At 32.9% G+C, this 12684-nt stretch overlaps 1 protein-coding gene across 7 annotated transcripts in view; it reads left to right on the top strand.

Annotated features, from left to right (window-relative positions):
* The window catches only part of LOC107466530 (ubiquitin C-terminal hydrolase 13), a 14088-nt gene extending 3368 nt beyond the window's left edge, over nt 1-10720 (top strand). For 5 of the 7 annotated variants that reach the window (XM_052253723.1, XM_052253722.1, XM_016085507.3 and 2 more), the window contains exons 9-32: nt 303-401; nt 1159-1268; nt 1694-1768; nt 2489-2567; nt 2738-2884; nt 2971-3051; nt 3151-3270; nt 4016-4138; nt 4379-4456; nt 4594-4682; nt 4809-4917; nt 5012-5080; nt 6230-6340; nt 6464-6519; nt 6757-6934; nt 7073-7174; nt 7262-7333; nt 7405-7470; nt 8055-8120; nt 8422-8505; nt 8663-8779; nt 8985-9059; nt 9192-9278; nt 10210-10720. In XM_052253723.1, coding sequence (XP_052109683.1) covers nt 303-401; nt 1159-1268; nt 1694-1768; nt 2489-2567; nt 2738-2884; nt 2971-3051; nt 3151-3270; nt 4016-4138; nt 4379-4456; nt 4594-4682; nt 4809-4917; nt 5012-5080; nt 6230-6340; nt 6464-6519; nt 6757-6934; nt 7073-7174; nt 7262-7333; nt 7405-7470; nt 8055-8120; nt 8422-8505; nt 8663-8779; nt 8985-9059; nt 9192-9278; nt 10210-10266 — 2250 coding nt within the window. In that variant the 3' untranslated portion in view covers nt 10267-10720. The remainder of the gene's footprint in view (nt 1-302; nt 402-1158; nt 1269-1693; nt 1769-2488; nt 2568-2737; nt 2885-2970; nt 3052-3150; nt 3271-4015; nt 4139-4378; nt 4457-4593; nt 4683-4808; nt 4918-5011; nt 5081-6229; nt 6341-6463; nt 6520-6756; nt 6935-7072; nt 7175-7261; nt 7334-7404; nt 7471-8054; nt 8121-8421; nt 8506-8662; nt 8780-8984; nt 9060-9191; nt 9279-10209) is intronic. The other 2 variants (XM_016085509.3, XM_016085508.3) reach the window with 1 other exon arrangement.
* The last annotated feature ends 1964 nt before the right edge of the window (nt 10721-12684 follow it).

Raw genomic sequence — 12684 nt, 5'->3', positions numbered from 1 at the left:
TTCTGGTAATAGGGAGAAATTTTATAAAGGAGAAAACAATATACTATAGATGATAAGAAATCCCAGGCATGAAGGTGTATCCATGCATTCTTATGGGTTCTTGTTGTGCGAGACAGCCTTGCTTTTTATGATGGTAAAGCTGTGTACATATGACCCTCTATAAATGACACAATATTTCTAGTCTTATTCCCTAGATGTGTTTCTTTTACTTTCCCCTCTTGTTTTCAATATTATATTAAATGTATTCCATATATGTCACTTTTTGGCATTTCTCAATATTATTCTTGTGATTATTCTTTCAGGAGGCAAGGAAGGGTGTGTTGTTCATTGATTTTCCACCTGTTCTTCAACTTCAATTAAAACGATTTGAATATGATTTTATGCGAGACACTATGGTAAAGGTTAGTATTAACTCTGAAATCAAGGATATATTCCTTCCTTTGTAATATAGTTGTATGTTTCAGTTTAGTTTTCTGTGTCATATTAAACCAAGGTAAGCAAAATTACCATTTACTTGTTAACTTTTTTGTGTCTTAGTTCCTATTAGTTTTCTGTCTCTCTTATCTTGAATTCTTGATCCAAATTTGGTGAATTATGCCCTCAAGATCTATTGATGAAACCGTAAAAGAATGTCTATATTTTAATTGTTTGATTGTCATTGGAAGAAACTGAGAGTGAGGGAGACAAAATTTTGGCTTGATTATTATGATCAAGAATAGAGTACATCTGAGTTTATAGGATCAGCAGATCCAATGTAAAACTAGTTGGGTGATTTGTTACATGTTTGTAAAATGTTATGCAAGACAGCTGTCACTTGCGGTGTAATTTTTACATCCTACCTTGTGTAACCCTACTCTAGCAGATGGTTGAAATGGTTTATAAAGAGTATAGAACACTAGGTCTAGTTTTATCTGTGTAGCTGACTCGATCTATGCAGACATCTTGTTGGTCGCTGCTATATCTTAGTTTTTCCTTTTGGTTCTTGAGATGATAAGTTGTGGATTTTTCTCTCTCTCTCTCTCTCTCTCTCTCTCTCTCTCTCTCTCTCTCTCTGTGTGTGTGTGTCTGTGTCTGTGTCTGTGTCTGTGTCTCTGTGTGTGTGTGTGTGTGAAGTTCTCCATTTTTCATCTTTTTGACATCTTTATGGGCCATTAACAGATCAACGACCGTTATGAGTTCCCCTTGCAACTAGATCTTGATAGGGACGATGGAAAGTATTTGTCTCCTGAAGCTGATAGAAGAGTTCGCAACCTTTATACACTTCACAGGTATTTGAAATGTTTTTTCTTTTGTTGATAAAATAAAGGTATTCGATACTTTGTGACCATTGATCTTAATTATAGGAAATTCTATTCAATGAAATCTTCCAAGTTGAAACGAGTTTGTGAAAGATCAATCTATTTCTTGTGGACTGTTATTGATTTTTTTATGTTATAGTGTGGTGCAATATTTCATAAAAAAAAAAGGTCCAATTTGGCTGGACAGCAGTAACGGGGTTGACTGCTTGAACTCCTTTAATGTTTTATGTTTTGCTTCATTGTTTCATTTTATAATGTATTTATGTACACCACCTTATTGACCAAAATCTGTGTTTTATTTTCCTCTTCATCTTAAACTACTTTTAATTTGATATGGTTTGGTATCTAATTAACCAGTTGCTTATGATATTGTGTGTGCCATTATTTGTTTTCAGTGTTTTGGTTCACAGTGGTGGGGTTCATGGCGGACACTACTATGCTTACATTAGGCCAACTCTATCAGATCAGTGGTATGCACTTAATTCTTTCAGTATTTTTATATCAACTGTTACATGCTTAAGTCTGTTTCTTTGTTTTGTACTATATTTTCCATGAAAACTGGTTTGGTTTCTGATTGCCAACCAATTTTCCCCGTGAAACGAGAAAATATATTGGGTTCTGTATAGATGTTCCACAGTGCTAGTGGATTCTGAACAGTTGACATAGCTAGTCAATGCATTGATCCAGGCACAATAATTTTTTTCCCAATTCATTCCCCTTAAACTTCTGTTATAGGAAAAACATTTAATGCAGTGGAAGAAATGATTACAGATTTACAGCAGAGGCACTTCGCTAAGAAAGCAAAAGTTAACAACCGAGTCCTTTGTGAAAAAGAGGGATTGGTAGTTTGATGGATTTGCCTTTCTTTTTTCCTCCACTCTTAAAAATGTAGTTAAGCATATATAATGCGCAGCCTAGTGCAAAGCATCCCACATTATGTAGGGTCCAAGAAAAGCCGCATCGATGGCGTTGTTTGCCTCATATAGCTGACTCATCAAGGAGAATAAGGCTTATTTGTTGCAATTTATTTACTTTTTTGATATGTAATTTTGGTCTTATCTCTAACTTTGATTGAGGAGTGATGCCTACATGATTGATGTTTCATTACTTTTAATTGTTTTCAACTGTATCTGTATTGTTCATGCCAGCTTTTTGTGCTCTATTTTAAACTAGCCTGACTCTTCTTTCAGGTTTAAATTTGATGATGAGCGTGTTACGAAAGAGGAGGCTAAAAGGGCATTGGAAGAACAATATGGTGGGGAAGAAGAAGTAATATTCCATTATCTTGCTTTGGCACTTCTTTCATCCATAGTTTGATATCAACTTTTGTCTGAAATGAATGTTCTTTTTCTTTTTAGTTTGAGTAGACTTTTTCCCCCCGCAATGTTTTATTTCTCAGTTAAAATATCTTTCTATTTCTTAATTTTTGTTGTTTGCAGTTACCTCATACCAACCCTGGCTTCAACAACTCCCCCTTTAAATTTACGAAGTATTCAAATGCATATATGCTTGTTTACATACGCGAGAGTGACAAAGATAAGATCATATGCAATGTGGATGAGAAGGACATTGCTGAACACCTTAGAGTAAGATGTTTGTTTCACTGGTGTAATTTGATTTTGCTGTTCGTATTTTGATGTAGCAATGCTTTATTTTCAACTTTACACTTTAGGTGAGGTTAAAGAAAGAACAAGAAGAAAAAGAGCTGAAGAGGAAGGAGAAGGCAGAGGCTCATTTGTATACCATTGTAAAGGTTGCCACTTCCTACTCCAATATTCTTTTATAAGATGCTTTCTAGGTTGGGTGAGTCATAAGAGATTGTTTAGTGATAAGTTATTGATGCTGGCCACAGGTTGCACGTGATGCTGATCTGTTTGAACAGATTGGAGAAGATATATTCTTTGATCTTGTGGATCATGATAAAGTGAGAAGTTTCCGTATTCAAAAACAAATTCCCTTCAGCGTTTTTAAGGTATGGATTACTGTTTTATCATTTGATCTGCATAGTGCTCTAATATGTTTGGCAATTTATACTTCTATATATTTCATTTGAGAATCTAGCAAAATTTACCATCCATTATGGATTATTTTCACTTGGCATTTGATATCATCTTTCAGTCATGTGGATCAGTCTTGCAACAACACATGGTGCTGTTGTAAGTTATGGATATTGGACTTAGATTTGTAATGCCTGAATGACATTTGCTTCTTTTTTCTGTTGGGATTGCGGCAGGAAGAAGTTTATTTGTCATGGATTTTTTCCTTTCCTCATATATTTCACTTTAGGTGTCTGATACCCGGATCTGGGTTTTCGAGGATTGTACTGGGATCTACTCCCATATGTGGATTTACCAGACAAAACTGGTTGAATGAATTTGTCTCGAAAGATCTTTCTCTTATCAGGTTTTCTGAATGAATATCCTCTAAATTAGGGGTTTTGTTGGTTTTTTTTTTTTTTTGTGAGGGGGGGTTTAGTGAGTCAGTTAATTAGAATTTTAAGATAATAAAAGCTGCTTAAGTTGATTAGAAATTCTCATTTTAAATGTTGTACCCGTCTTTGCTAATAGAATGCATGCTTTTTCAATTCATAGTGATTGTCGTCGTCCACTTAGGTGATCCTTGACAAGTTGGACTGTCATTTAATTTGTATGATATCTGAGAAAATAAAAGTTATTTATATTTTCTCCGTGTCCTTCTGACAATGAAGCTTTTCCCAGGAGGAAGTTGCCAAAGAGTTGGGTGTATCTGTCCAGTACCAACGGTTTTGGTTGTGGGCAAAACGCCAAAACCACACATATAGGCCAAATAGACCTGTGACACCTCAAGAAGAAGCCCAATCAGTGAGTACTTCACCCATTTTTAATTGCTTTGTGCCACTGGCCATAAATTGCATGCTGGTAGCCATGATCTATATATTAAGTATGATAACTATCTGTTATTGTGAGATTTAGAGTGGAAATTAAAGTTTCTTTTCTATACAAAAGAGAAAAAACAAGATGTTTAAATTTTTTAATATATGTTATGATGATATTGCTGATTGTGCTATTTGCAAATTGTTTTGTTTTACTTATCACTTGCAGGTTGGACAGTTAAGGGAAGTGTCCAATAAGGCAAATAGTGCAGAGCTGAAGTTATTTTTGGAAGTGGAAACAGGACAGGTACTATTTTCCTTTATATTTTCAACCTTGTTCCTGGTAATACAGTTCCATCAAAAAATTGCACGTGATTATGTTCTTTTTCCTACTAGCTTCTAAAGGACATGGATTTTTTGTTCATGATTTGCATATTCAATTAGGATTTCCGACCTATCGCTCTTCCTGAGAAGTCAACAGAAGATTTGCTGCTATTCTTCAAACTTTATGACCCATCAAATAAGGAATTTCGGTACTTGACTGTGTTATTATTTAGAGTGCAAATACATCTAAATATATAAATGGCACTTGATCTTCCTATTACTTTTTAGGTGAAAATACATTTAATTCACAAATGGCAGATCTTTTGTTTTCTCAGGTATATAGGGAGGTTTTATGTGTCGGCTAGTGGAAGGCCTATGGATATATTGACTAGACTAAATGAAATGGCAGGATTTTCTCGTGATGAGGAAATTGAACTTTTTGAGGTTAGTCAATATGCATTTGACATATCATCATTTACCATGATTGTAACATGAAGCGGAGAGGAAAAGAGTACTTACCCTTCACATGCACATTCAGGAAATAAAATTTGAACCTCAAGTCATGTGTGAGCTAGTTGACAAGAAATCTACATTTCGTGCTAATCAGGTATCATTTATAAATGATTAACTCTTCTTTTTTGTCTTTTTCTCTTCCCCCCAATGCTTTCTATGATCATTTGTTATTTATTTATTGTTATTGGTTGGGTTTTCAGTAATGTCCACACTATATTTGTTGACTAGATCAAATCAAAATCAGATTCCTAGTTCTTTTTATGAATCTTTTATGTAAATAGAATTAATTATAAATCTTTTCCTTTTTTGGTTTAGCTTAATTTTAGGGATTTTATGATTAGAAATCTTTTCTTTATTTTTGGCTAGTATTTTCCCTTCTTTCCTATTTTCTAGTTATTTCTATTTCTATAATTCCTCTATAAAGAGGATGATTCCCTGTACATTTGATAGAATAATATATTCAAACACTTTAACTTGGTATCAGAGCAGGATCTCTGCACTGTGCCTTTGATTTATAGCTATGGCTGACAGTTGCTCAGTCATTAATCCTGAACAAAAGGAGAACACTACTCCTACTCCATCAGATTTAAAATCTGAGCAATGGGTACTAGTTAGTGGTGATAGTGTCAAGGAGATGTACTCTGATCTTGGGAGTAAATCCCAGATTTATGAACTTACTCTAAAAGCTAGAGAAATTCAACAAGGGAGTGACAATGTCACCAAATATTTCCACACATTGAAGCGGGTGTGGCAGGATCTTGACTACTTCAATAACTATAAGTGGAATTCAGCCGCTGATGCCAAACACCACCAACAAACAGTGGAAGAAGGGAGGATATTCCAGTTTCTTGTAGGCCTCAACGTGGAGCTAGATGAAGTTCGTAGCAGAATTATTGGAAGAGCAATCCTACCCTCAATTGGAGAAGTATTTGCTGAGGTTAGAAGAGAGGAAACTCGTAGAGCTGTGATGATGGGGAAAGGCAAGACTCAACAGGCTTCTTTGGAGTCTAATGCACTCTTAGTGGCACCTGCTGCACTTAAAAGTTCATCAAATCAGAAGCACCCCTCCAATATTTGGTGTGACCACTACAATAAGCCAAAAAAGGAAAAGATTTATAATTAATTCTATTCACATAACAGATTCATGAAAGGAATTAGGAATCTGATTTTGATTTGATTTAGTCAACAATATTCTATTTTATTGACACACAATTGTGACTTCTACCTTTTTGTCCTTGGCCAGCTTGAGGATGGTGATATTATTTGCTACCAGAAGACCCCCAAAGTTGGAAGTGCTGAGCAATTTCGTTATCCAGATGTTCCTTCATTCCTGGAATATGTGCATAACCGTCAGGTATGACATTCCTATAGTTTTGTATCTTTGTGACTATCTGTGTGTAATGATCTCGTTAAGGACATCATAGGCATAATTTGCTAACAAGTCCTTTTGTATTTATGTTATTCCTTCGTTTTACAGGTTGTACGCTTCCGGTCTTTGGAGAGACCAAAAGAGGATGAGTTCAGTCTTGAATTGTAAGTTTCTGCTATTCCTACAATCATGGAATCTTTTCTGTTCCTTCTTTTTTGTTTTTTTCTTCTTGTTATCATAACTAAATTGTAGATAAATGCATCTACCTAAAGATCCCGTCATTGTGAAAGCATTAGATAACCACCTTAGTTCCATTATAACTATTTCCAAGTAAAGATTTTGATATCTCCACCTGCAAGTATCTTTATGTGGCAAGTGATATGTGCTTGATGGTCATTTAGGTCAAAGCTGCATACATATGACGATGTTGTTACAAGAGTTGCTCAACATCTTGGTTTGGATGATCCTTCTAAAATCAGACTGACGTCTCATAACTGCTATTCTCAGCAACCTAAACCACAGCCAATCAAGTATCGGGGAGTAGAAAATTTGTCTGACATGCTGGTTCACTACAATCAGGTATTAGTCACAATTTTACATCTTCCTCAGTAGATTATGTAGGACTATATAATTTTTGCAACTTTTAAGGGTTTCAAAAGTTGCTATCTGTTTTGTTTTCTGATATCATAAATTAATTTGTTACATTTATATTTCTAGACTTCCGATATTTTATATTATGAAGTGTTGGATATCCCTCTGCCAGAATTGCAAGGTCTAAAAACACTCAAAATTGCTTTCCATCATGCTACCAAGGATGAAGTGAGTGCTAGTCATTTCATTAACTGTTTCACTATGTAAATTTGTTAAGCTGAATATTCTTCTTCTAAGAGAGTTATCCTTCCTCAGGTGTTAATTCATACTATTAGATTACCAAAGCAATGTGACGTGGAAGATGTAATTAATGATCTTAAATCAAAGGTAAAGTATGAATTTATAAGTGATGCAATATATATATATTTCTTCTATAATAATTGTGTATTTTGAAGCAGGTGGATTTATCTCATCCTAATGCAGAACTTAGACTGCTCGAAGTTTTCTATCACAAGATATATAAGGTGCTGAAGAGCGTAGTTTGTGTTTTCCTTATTCAAATCCTAGCATTGTTACAAATTTCCTTCAGTTGGTATTTTTGTCACATGGCAAAAAGCAGATTGATTAGACTCAATCTAATGCATCGAGGCGATGTTGCCTTTATTGAAGTCACGCCACTAGAGTCCCCCAACCACCCAAATAATTATATAGCTACATTATTAACTGAAATTAGTTCTTTTAAGCAATTTACATGATAAAGTATTAAAGTTATAGTGATAGAAAGAGAGATGATAGCTTTACGACCCAATTGTCAAGTTATGACAATGTTCAAGAAAGTCTTTGTGAGGTAGCCACCTAAAACTGACTTGTTCTCTCCATCTACGATGATCTGAAAATAAGATGTCATTTGCTGATCTCTCCTTTTTTCAATGATAATGATGCTTCATTATACATATATAACAATGTCCTTGTGGCAGTTATGTCTCTTGTGATGTATATAGTATAGGCATTTATGTTTCTAATGCGTCGCTGTGCTTGTCTTATTTATTTTTGGATTTTTATTCCCATTGCTATCTTGCTAAAGATGTTTTAACTTTACCTTTCACAGATTTTCTCTCCCAGTGAAAAGATTGAGAATATTAATGACCAATATTGGACACTAAGAGCAGAGGAGGTAAAGATTACTGCATTGTGATGAGTTTATAATTACCAATCAAATATAAGATCTACACTTGATAGAGAGACTGCTTTATTTTTTATATTACTGATGAGGTCCAGTGACCTGTTAAACCAGTTTTTAATGATCTGAAATGCAACTTTCATTTGATATTTTGAATAATACTAGTTGACTGTTCATCCTACAAAGACTAAAGAATTAAATTTATGGTGATATGATTTTATAATTTCCTCGTTACCTTTTTCCTCTTTGTTTTAGTTTATTGTCCCAAAAGTAATTTTGTTGTATACTTTTGAAGATTCCTGAAGAAGAGAAAAATCTTGGCCCTAATGATCGGTTGATCCATGTTTATCATTTCATGAAAGATACGACACAAAATCAGGTAGTGAGATGAAGTCTACTGTATACTTTTTGTATTTTAGTGCTTTGATCTAAGTATATTTCACCTTTCAAAGAAATCAAGTCATATTACTATCTAAAACTTTACTTTCCTTCTGATTTGTGTTTCTATTTTTTCTGGCGGCTTGGGAATTTAACAGCAAGTTCAGAATTTTGGAGACCCTTTTTTCTTGGTTGTACATGAGGGTGAGACTTTAGCTGATGTCAAATTGCGGATACAGAAAAAGTTGCAAGTTCCAGATGAAGAGTTTTCGAAGGTTAATAAGCCCAATTAATTCAGTTTATACTGTTTCTTGGCATTTTCAAGCTTGGCTAGTAAATTTGCTATGTGGTATTGAGCTGTATTAGTCATTACTTGTTATTTGGGTGTCTGGAAAATTAGTTGTTCTTTTCATTCCACTCCTGCTTCAGCTACTGTTTGGATGAGAGTACAGTTATAATGTAAATTGTGTTATTTTCCAGTGGAAGTTTGCATTTCTGTCACTCGGTCGTCCTGAATACCTACAAGATTCAGATGTTGTTTCCTCTCGGTTTCAGGTCTGTTGGTGTTCTCTTTCTCATGTTACTTTTACTTTTGGGTTGTGTAAAGTCTGAGTTTGTTCTGGATTCCACTGTGGCATATTGTTCAATTTCTAACTCCAAGTTACCGCACACTGTTTGAATGTTTAGAGAAGGGATATCTATGGCGCTTGGGAGCAATATCTTGGACTGGAACACACGGACAATGCTCCAAAAAAGTCCTATGCTGTCAACCAGGTAAATAGTATTTTCAGCTAACAACTCATTCTTTTCTTTGGTGATGCTCTGTGTGGCATTGTAAGTGGCATATGTAACCTGTCTTAAGCCTGATATGGATGGTATTGATGATCGAGAGTTAACGATGGATTAAAGTATAGCGTCACTTTTGTGCTTTTGTATCAGGTACTAAACAGAAACTAAGACAACCTAGATATGACGATAGATCTCCTTGCAACGAGAATAAAAGCTAATCAGAATTTTGAAATGTGATAAATCACCTCCCTTGTTTGAAGCTATTGTTGTCAATTACTCCTGTTAAAATCTTTCTACCTAGATGGTCTTTTAGGATTGATTTTCTTATTTAATTTTCTTTTATTTCATTATTTTTTCCTCATTTGATTAGGATTAGGGTTTTAGTATTATTATAAACAGGGATGATGTTTTGCTTATTTTATCACACTACATTAAATCATAAGAATATATTTCACGTTACATATAGTTTGTTCTCTATTTCCTCTTTAACGCCATAATCTCAAAATGGTATTTGAATGTTACCATCCTTCGTGACCTGTCCTATAATTTTCTCTGCTACGTTCCTAAACACATTAGAACTCGGTTATAATAATTTTTACTAAGATGTTATAAGATTTTCAGATATTCAAATTGCGCAATTTTTTTTTGCCCTTTTGTATGGTTTTCTCAATGCAAGCATCTTCATTCACAACCGTTTTCAGTGTCTTTATCTGCCCTACCTTTTCCTTTCATCAGCCGGGATGCCCCTGACCATTGTCCTGGAAACTTGATTGTTCCAGTATATATTTGGATATTAGATTAGAGAACGTATTTACTGAAATCAAATTCTTTGAATTAATGATCTGAGATCATGCATAGAGTATGCATCACTGGATATAATTCTATTTGAAGGTCTCTTGACATTTCCAATGATTAGTTCTCAATTTTGCAGAATCGGCACGCATTCGAGAAGCCGGTAAAAATCTACAACTGAGGATATGTATCATCTGAGCCAGTCAATATAATAATACATTCAGCCAATGGCACTCTGCAGCTTTCAGGGGGTGGCAAAAGAAATGTGTAGAGGATAGAGATGCTGTCTATGAATCTTATGTTGGAAATCATTACATTATTATAGCTTAGGAGATAGGTGTATAGCCTTAAACAGTTGCTTACTGGTTATTGAAACTCATTCCCTTAGGCTCTCATCTGTTGGTGATTCCTTTGTATTTTAGTACATAAGATTTTGGGTTTGGTTTTGTATAGAAGTTATAGGGATTACTCAAATGTCTTCCATGTCTGCTTCTATTCTGGCTCTCTTTTGTTTGCTTTCGTTGGAGAGCTAGAAGATCAGGATTTTGTATATGCTTTTGCAGGGTCTTCCATGTAATTTTATTTCATGGCTGGTTTTAATTTTAAATAGAAGCATATTATTGATTTCACTTTAATACTGTGCACCTCATTAGCAATGGTGCGTGGTTCATCGTTATAGAAGAGCAGTATTCCTGTTGAGCCTACAAGGGTTTGGTTTTCAAAGTCATGGTCAATCAAAAGGTTGTATTACGATTTTTTTTTAAATAAATAAAAAAATTATATATTTATCATTTTATATAAAAATATAACTATTATTTTACGTATTATTTCTCACTCATATTTGTAGCCGGTAAATGAATTTGAAAACATATTTTCTATCTTAACTTCGCAGTCACTGTTTCATCCAGTGAATTTGAGGCAGAGTAAACACATTAGCTATTATACAGTTTCTATTATTTTTAACAGGTCACTAGTATTTATGTTTTAAAGTTAATGGAGTCATAGAGAGTAAATAAATAATTAACTTAAAATTAACATTCATAAAATTATTGTGTTTTAGTTTAAGTTTTGAAAAATCAAATTTCTACAAATTTATAAATTTAAAACAGTGATTAAAATATAAAGACACCAGCTAAATCTATGGAATTATGTAATTCGAAAAGTAATTAAAATATTGTATCAATTAAAATGTTATTTAATTTGTGAAATAAAGTGCATAATAAATATTTTGATGGTGGTATTTATTATCTCAAGTTCTGAAAAATCTAAATTTTGTTAAATAAAATACTTTATATAAATTTTGTTATTAAAAGTACCGGTAATAATTCTTTGGATGCTAATAAATCAAAATTCTTTGGATGCTAATAAATCAAAAGATGATTTAGTCACCCAAAAAAAAAATCAAAAGATGATTTTTGATAAATTTTAAGAATTTGTTAATCATGCCGTTATAAATTTATAAGTTTGTAAAATAAAATATTTTTCAAAATTTGAACTATTCTTATTACTTTTATTTTTTTATATTTTATTTATATCCAAATAGAGTATTTTTTTATTCACATTTATGTTTTAAAATTAATTATTTATTTACCCTCTATTAAATCTAATTGTCAATGAATTGTTGAAAATAGTAAAAACTGTGTAAAGTAGCCGTTATGTTTATAACTTTATATGTTACAAATTTGCTATCAGTATTCAGTACCAGCGAAATTGTATTGAAAATTTTCTTTTCAATTTCGCTAGCAGTTGACTGTAAAAATAAGGTTGAAAATATGCGTTTTTAATTTCGCTTACACTGGCTGCGAAAATTAAAAATAATATGTAAAATAGTAAATAGTTGTATTTTTTGTATAAAATGTTAAATATGTAATTCTTTTATTTATTAAAAATTATCATTTGATTCATTAATATCTAAATAACCGAAAATCTTACTTACAACAATGGATTGTCATTTTCAACTACAAGTTGATCACTGATTATTTATATACTAAATCATCGTTGTGAAAAGTAATTAAGTTCATCATCATCATCCCAATTAGGACAACTAAAGTTCAAAAGTGCTATATATCATAAAAAAAAAATACTAATAATAATGACGAAAATTCGAACAAAGCTAACAAACACGAGATTTTCATTAGCTTCGAAGTTCCAAGAAAAAAAAATATATACGTTAAAGGCAACATCATCGCAATTTGCAATGCTTGAAAACCAAATATTAAAATGCTAAGTAATAACCATTTGGAATTAATGACAAAACTAGACGGAGAATACATCTTTTCATATAATTTTCAGATATTATAACATAAAAATCCATAGTTAAATATATTTTTAGAAGTACATATTAAATGTATTAGATCTTGCAAGTAATTATCAGTAAATTTACAATTTATTTCTTTGATATCATGAATAGCAATTTCCAAAGAAAAAAACAAAGATTTATTAGTCCTTCCTTGGTTATACCGTTAAAGTATATGTCAATTACATTGAGCCATTCAGCCACCATTAATCAAATCATAGTTCACATAATCATATTAACATCAAAACCAATATTTGTTTCACACCTACCCCTCACTCTCTACATCAATTCCTATATATACAA

Source organism: Arachis duranensis, chromosome 9 (genome assembly GCF_000817695.3).
Source record: "Arachis duranensis cultivar V14167 chromosome 9, aradu.V14167.gnm2.J7QH, whole genome shotgun sequence".
NCBI classification, from domain to species: domain Eukaryota; kingdom Viridiplantae; phylum Streptophyta; class Magnoliopsida; order Fabales; family Fabaceae; genus Arachis; species Arachis duranensis.
This window is presented reverse-complemented; position numbering and strand designations above follow the sequence as displayed.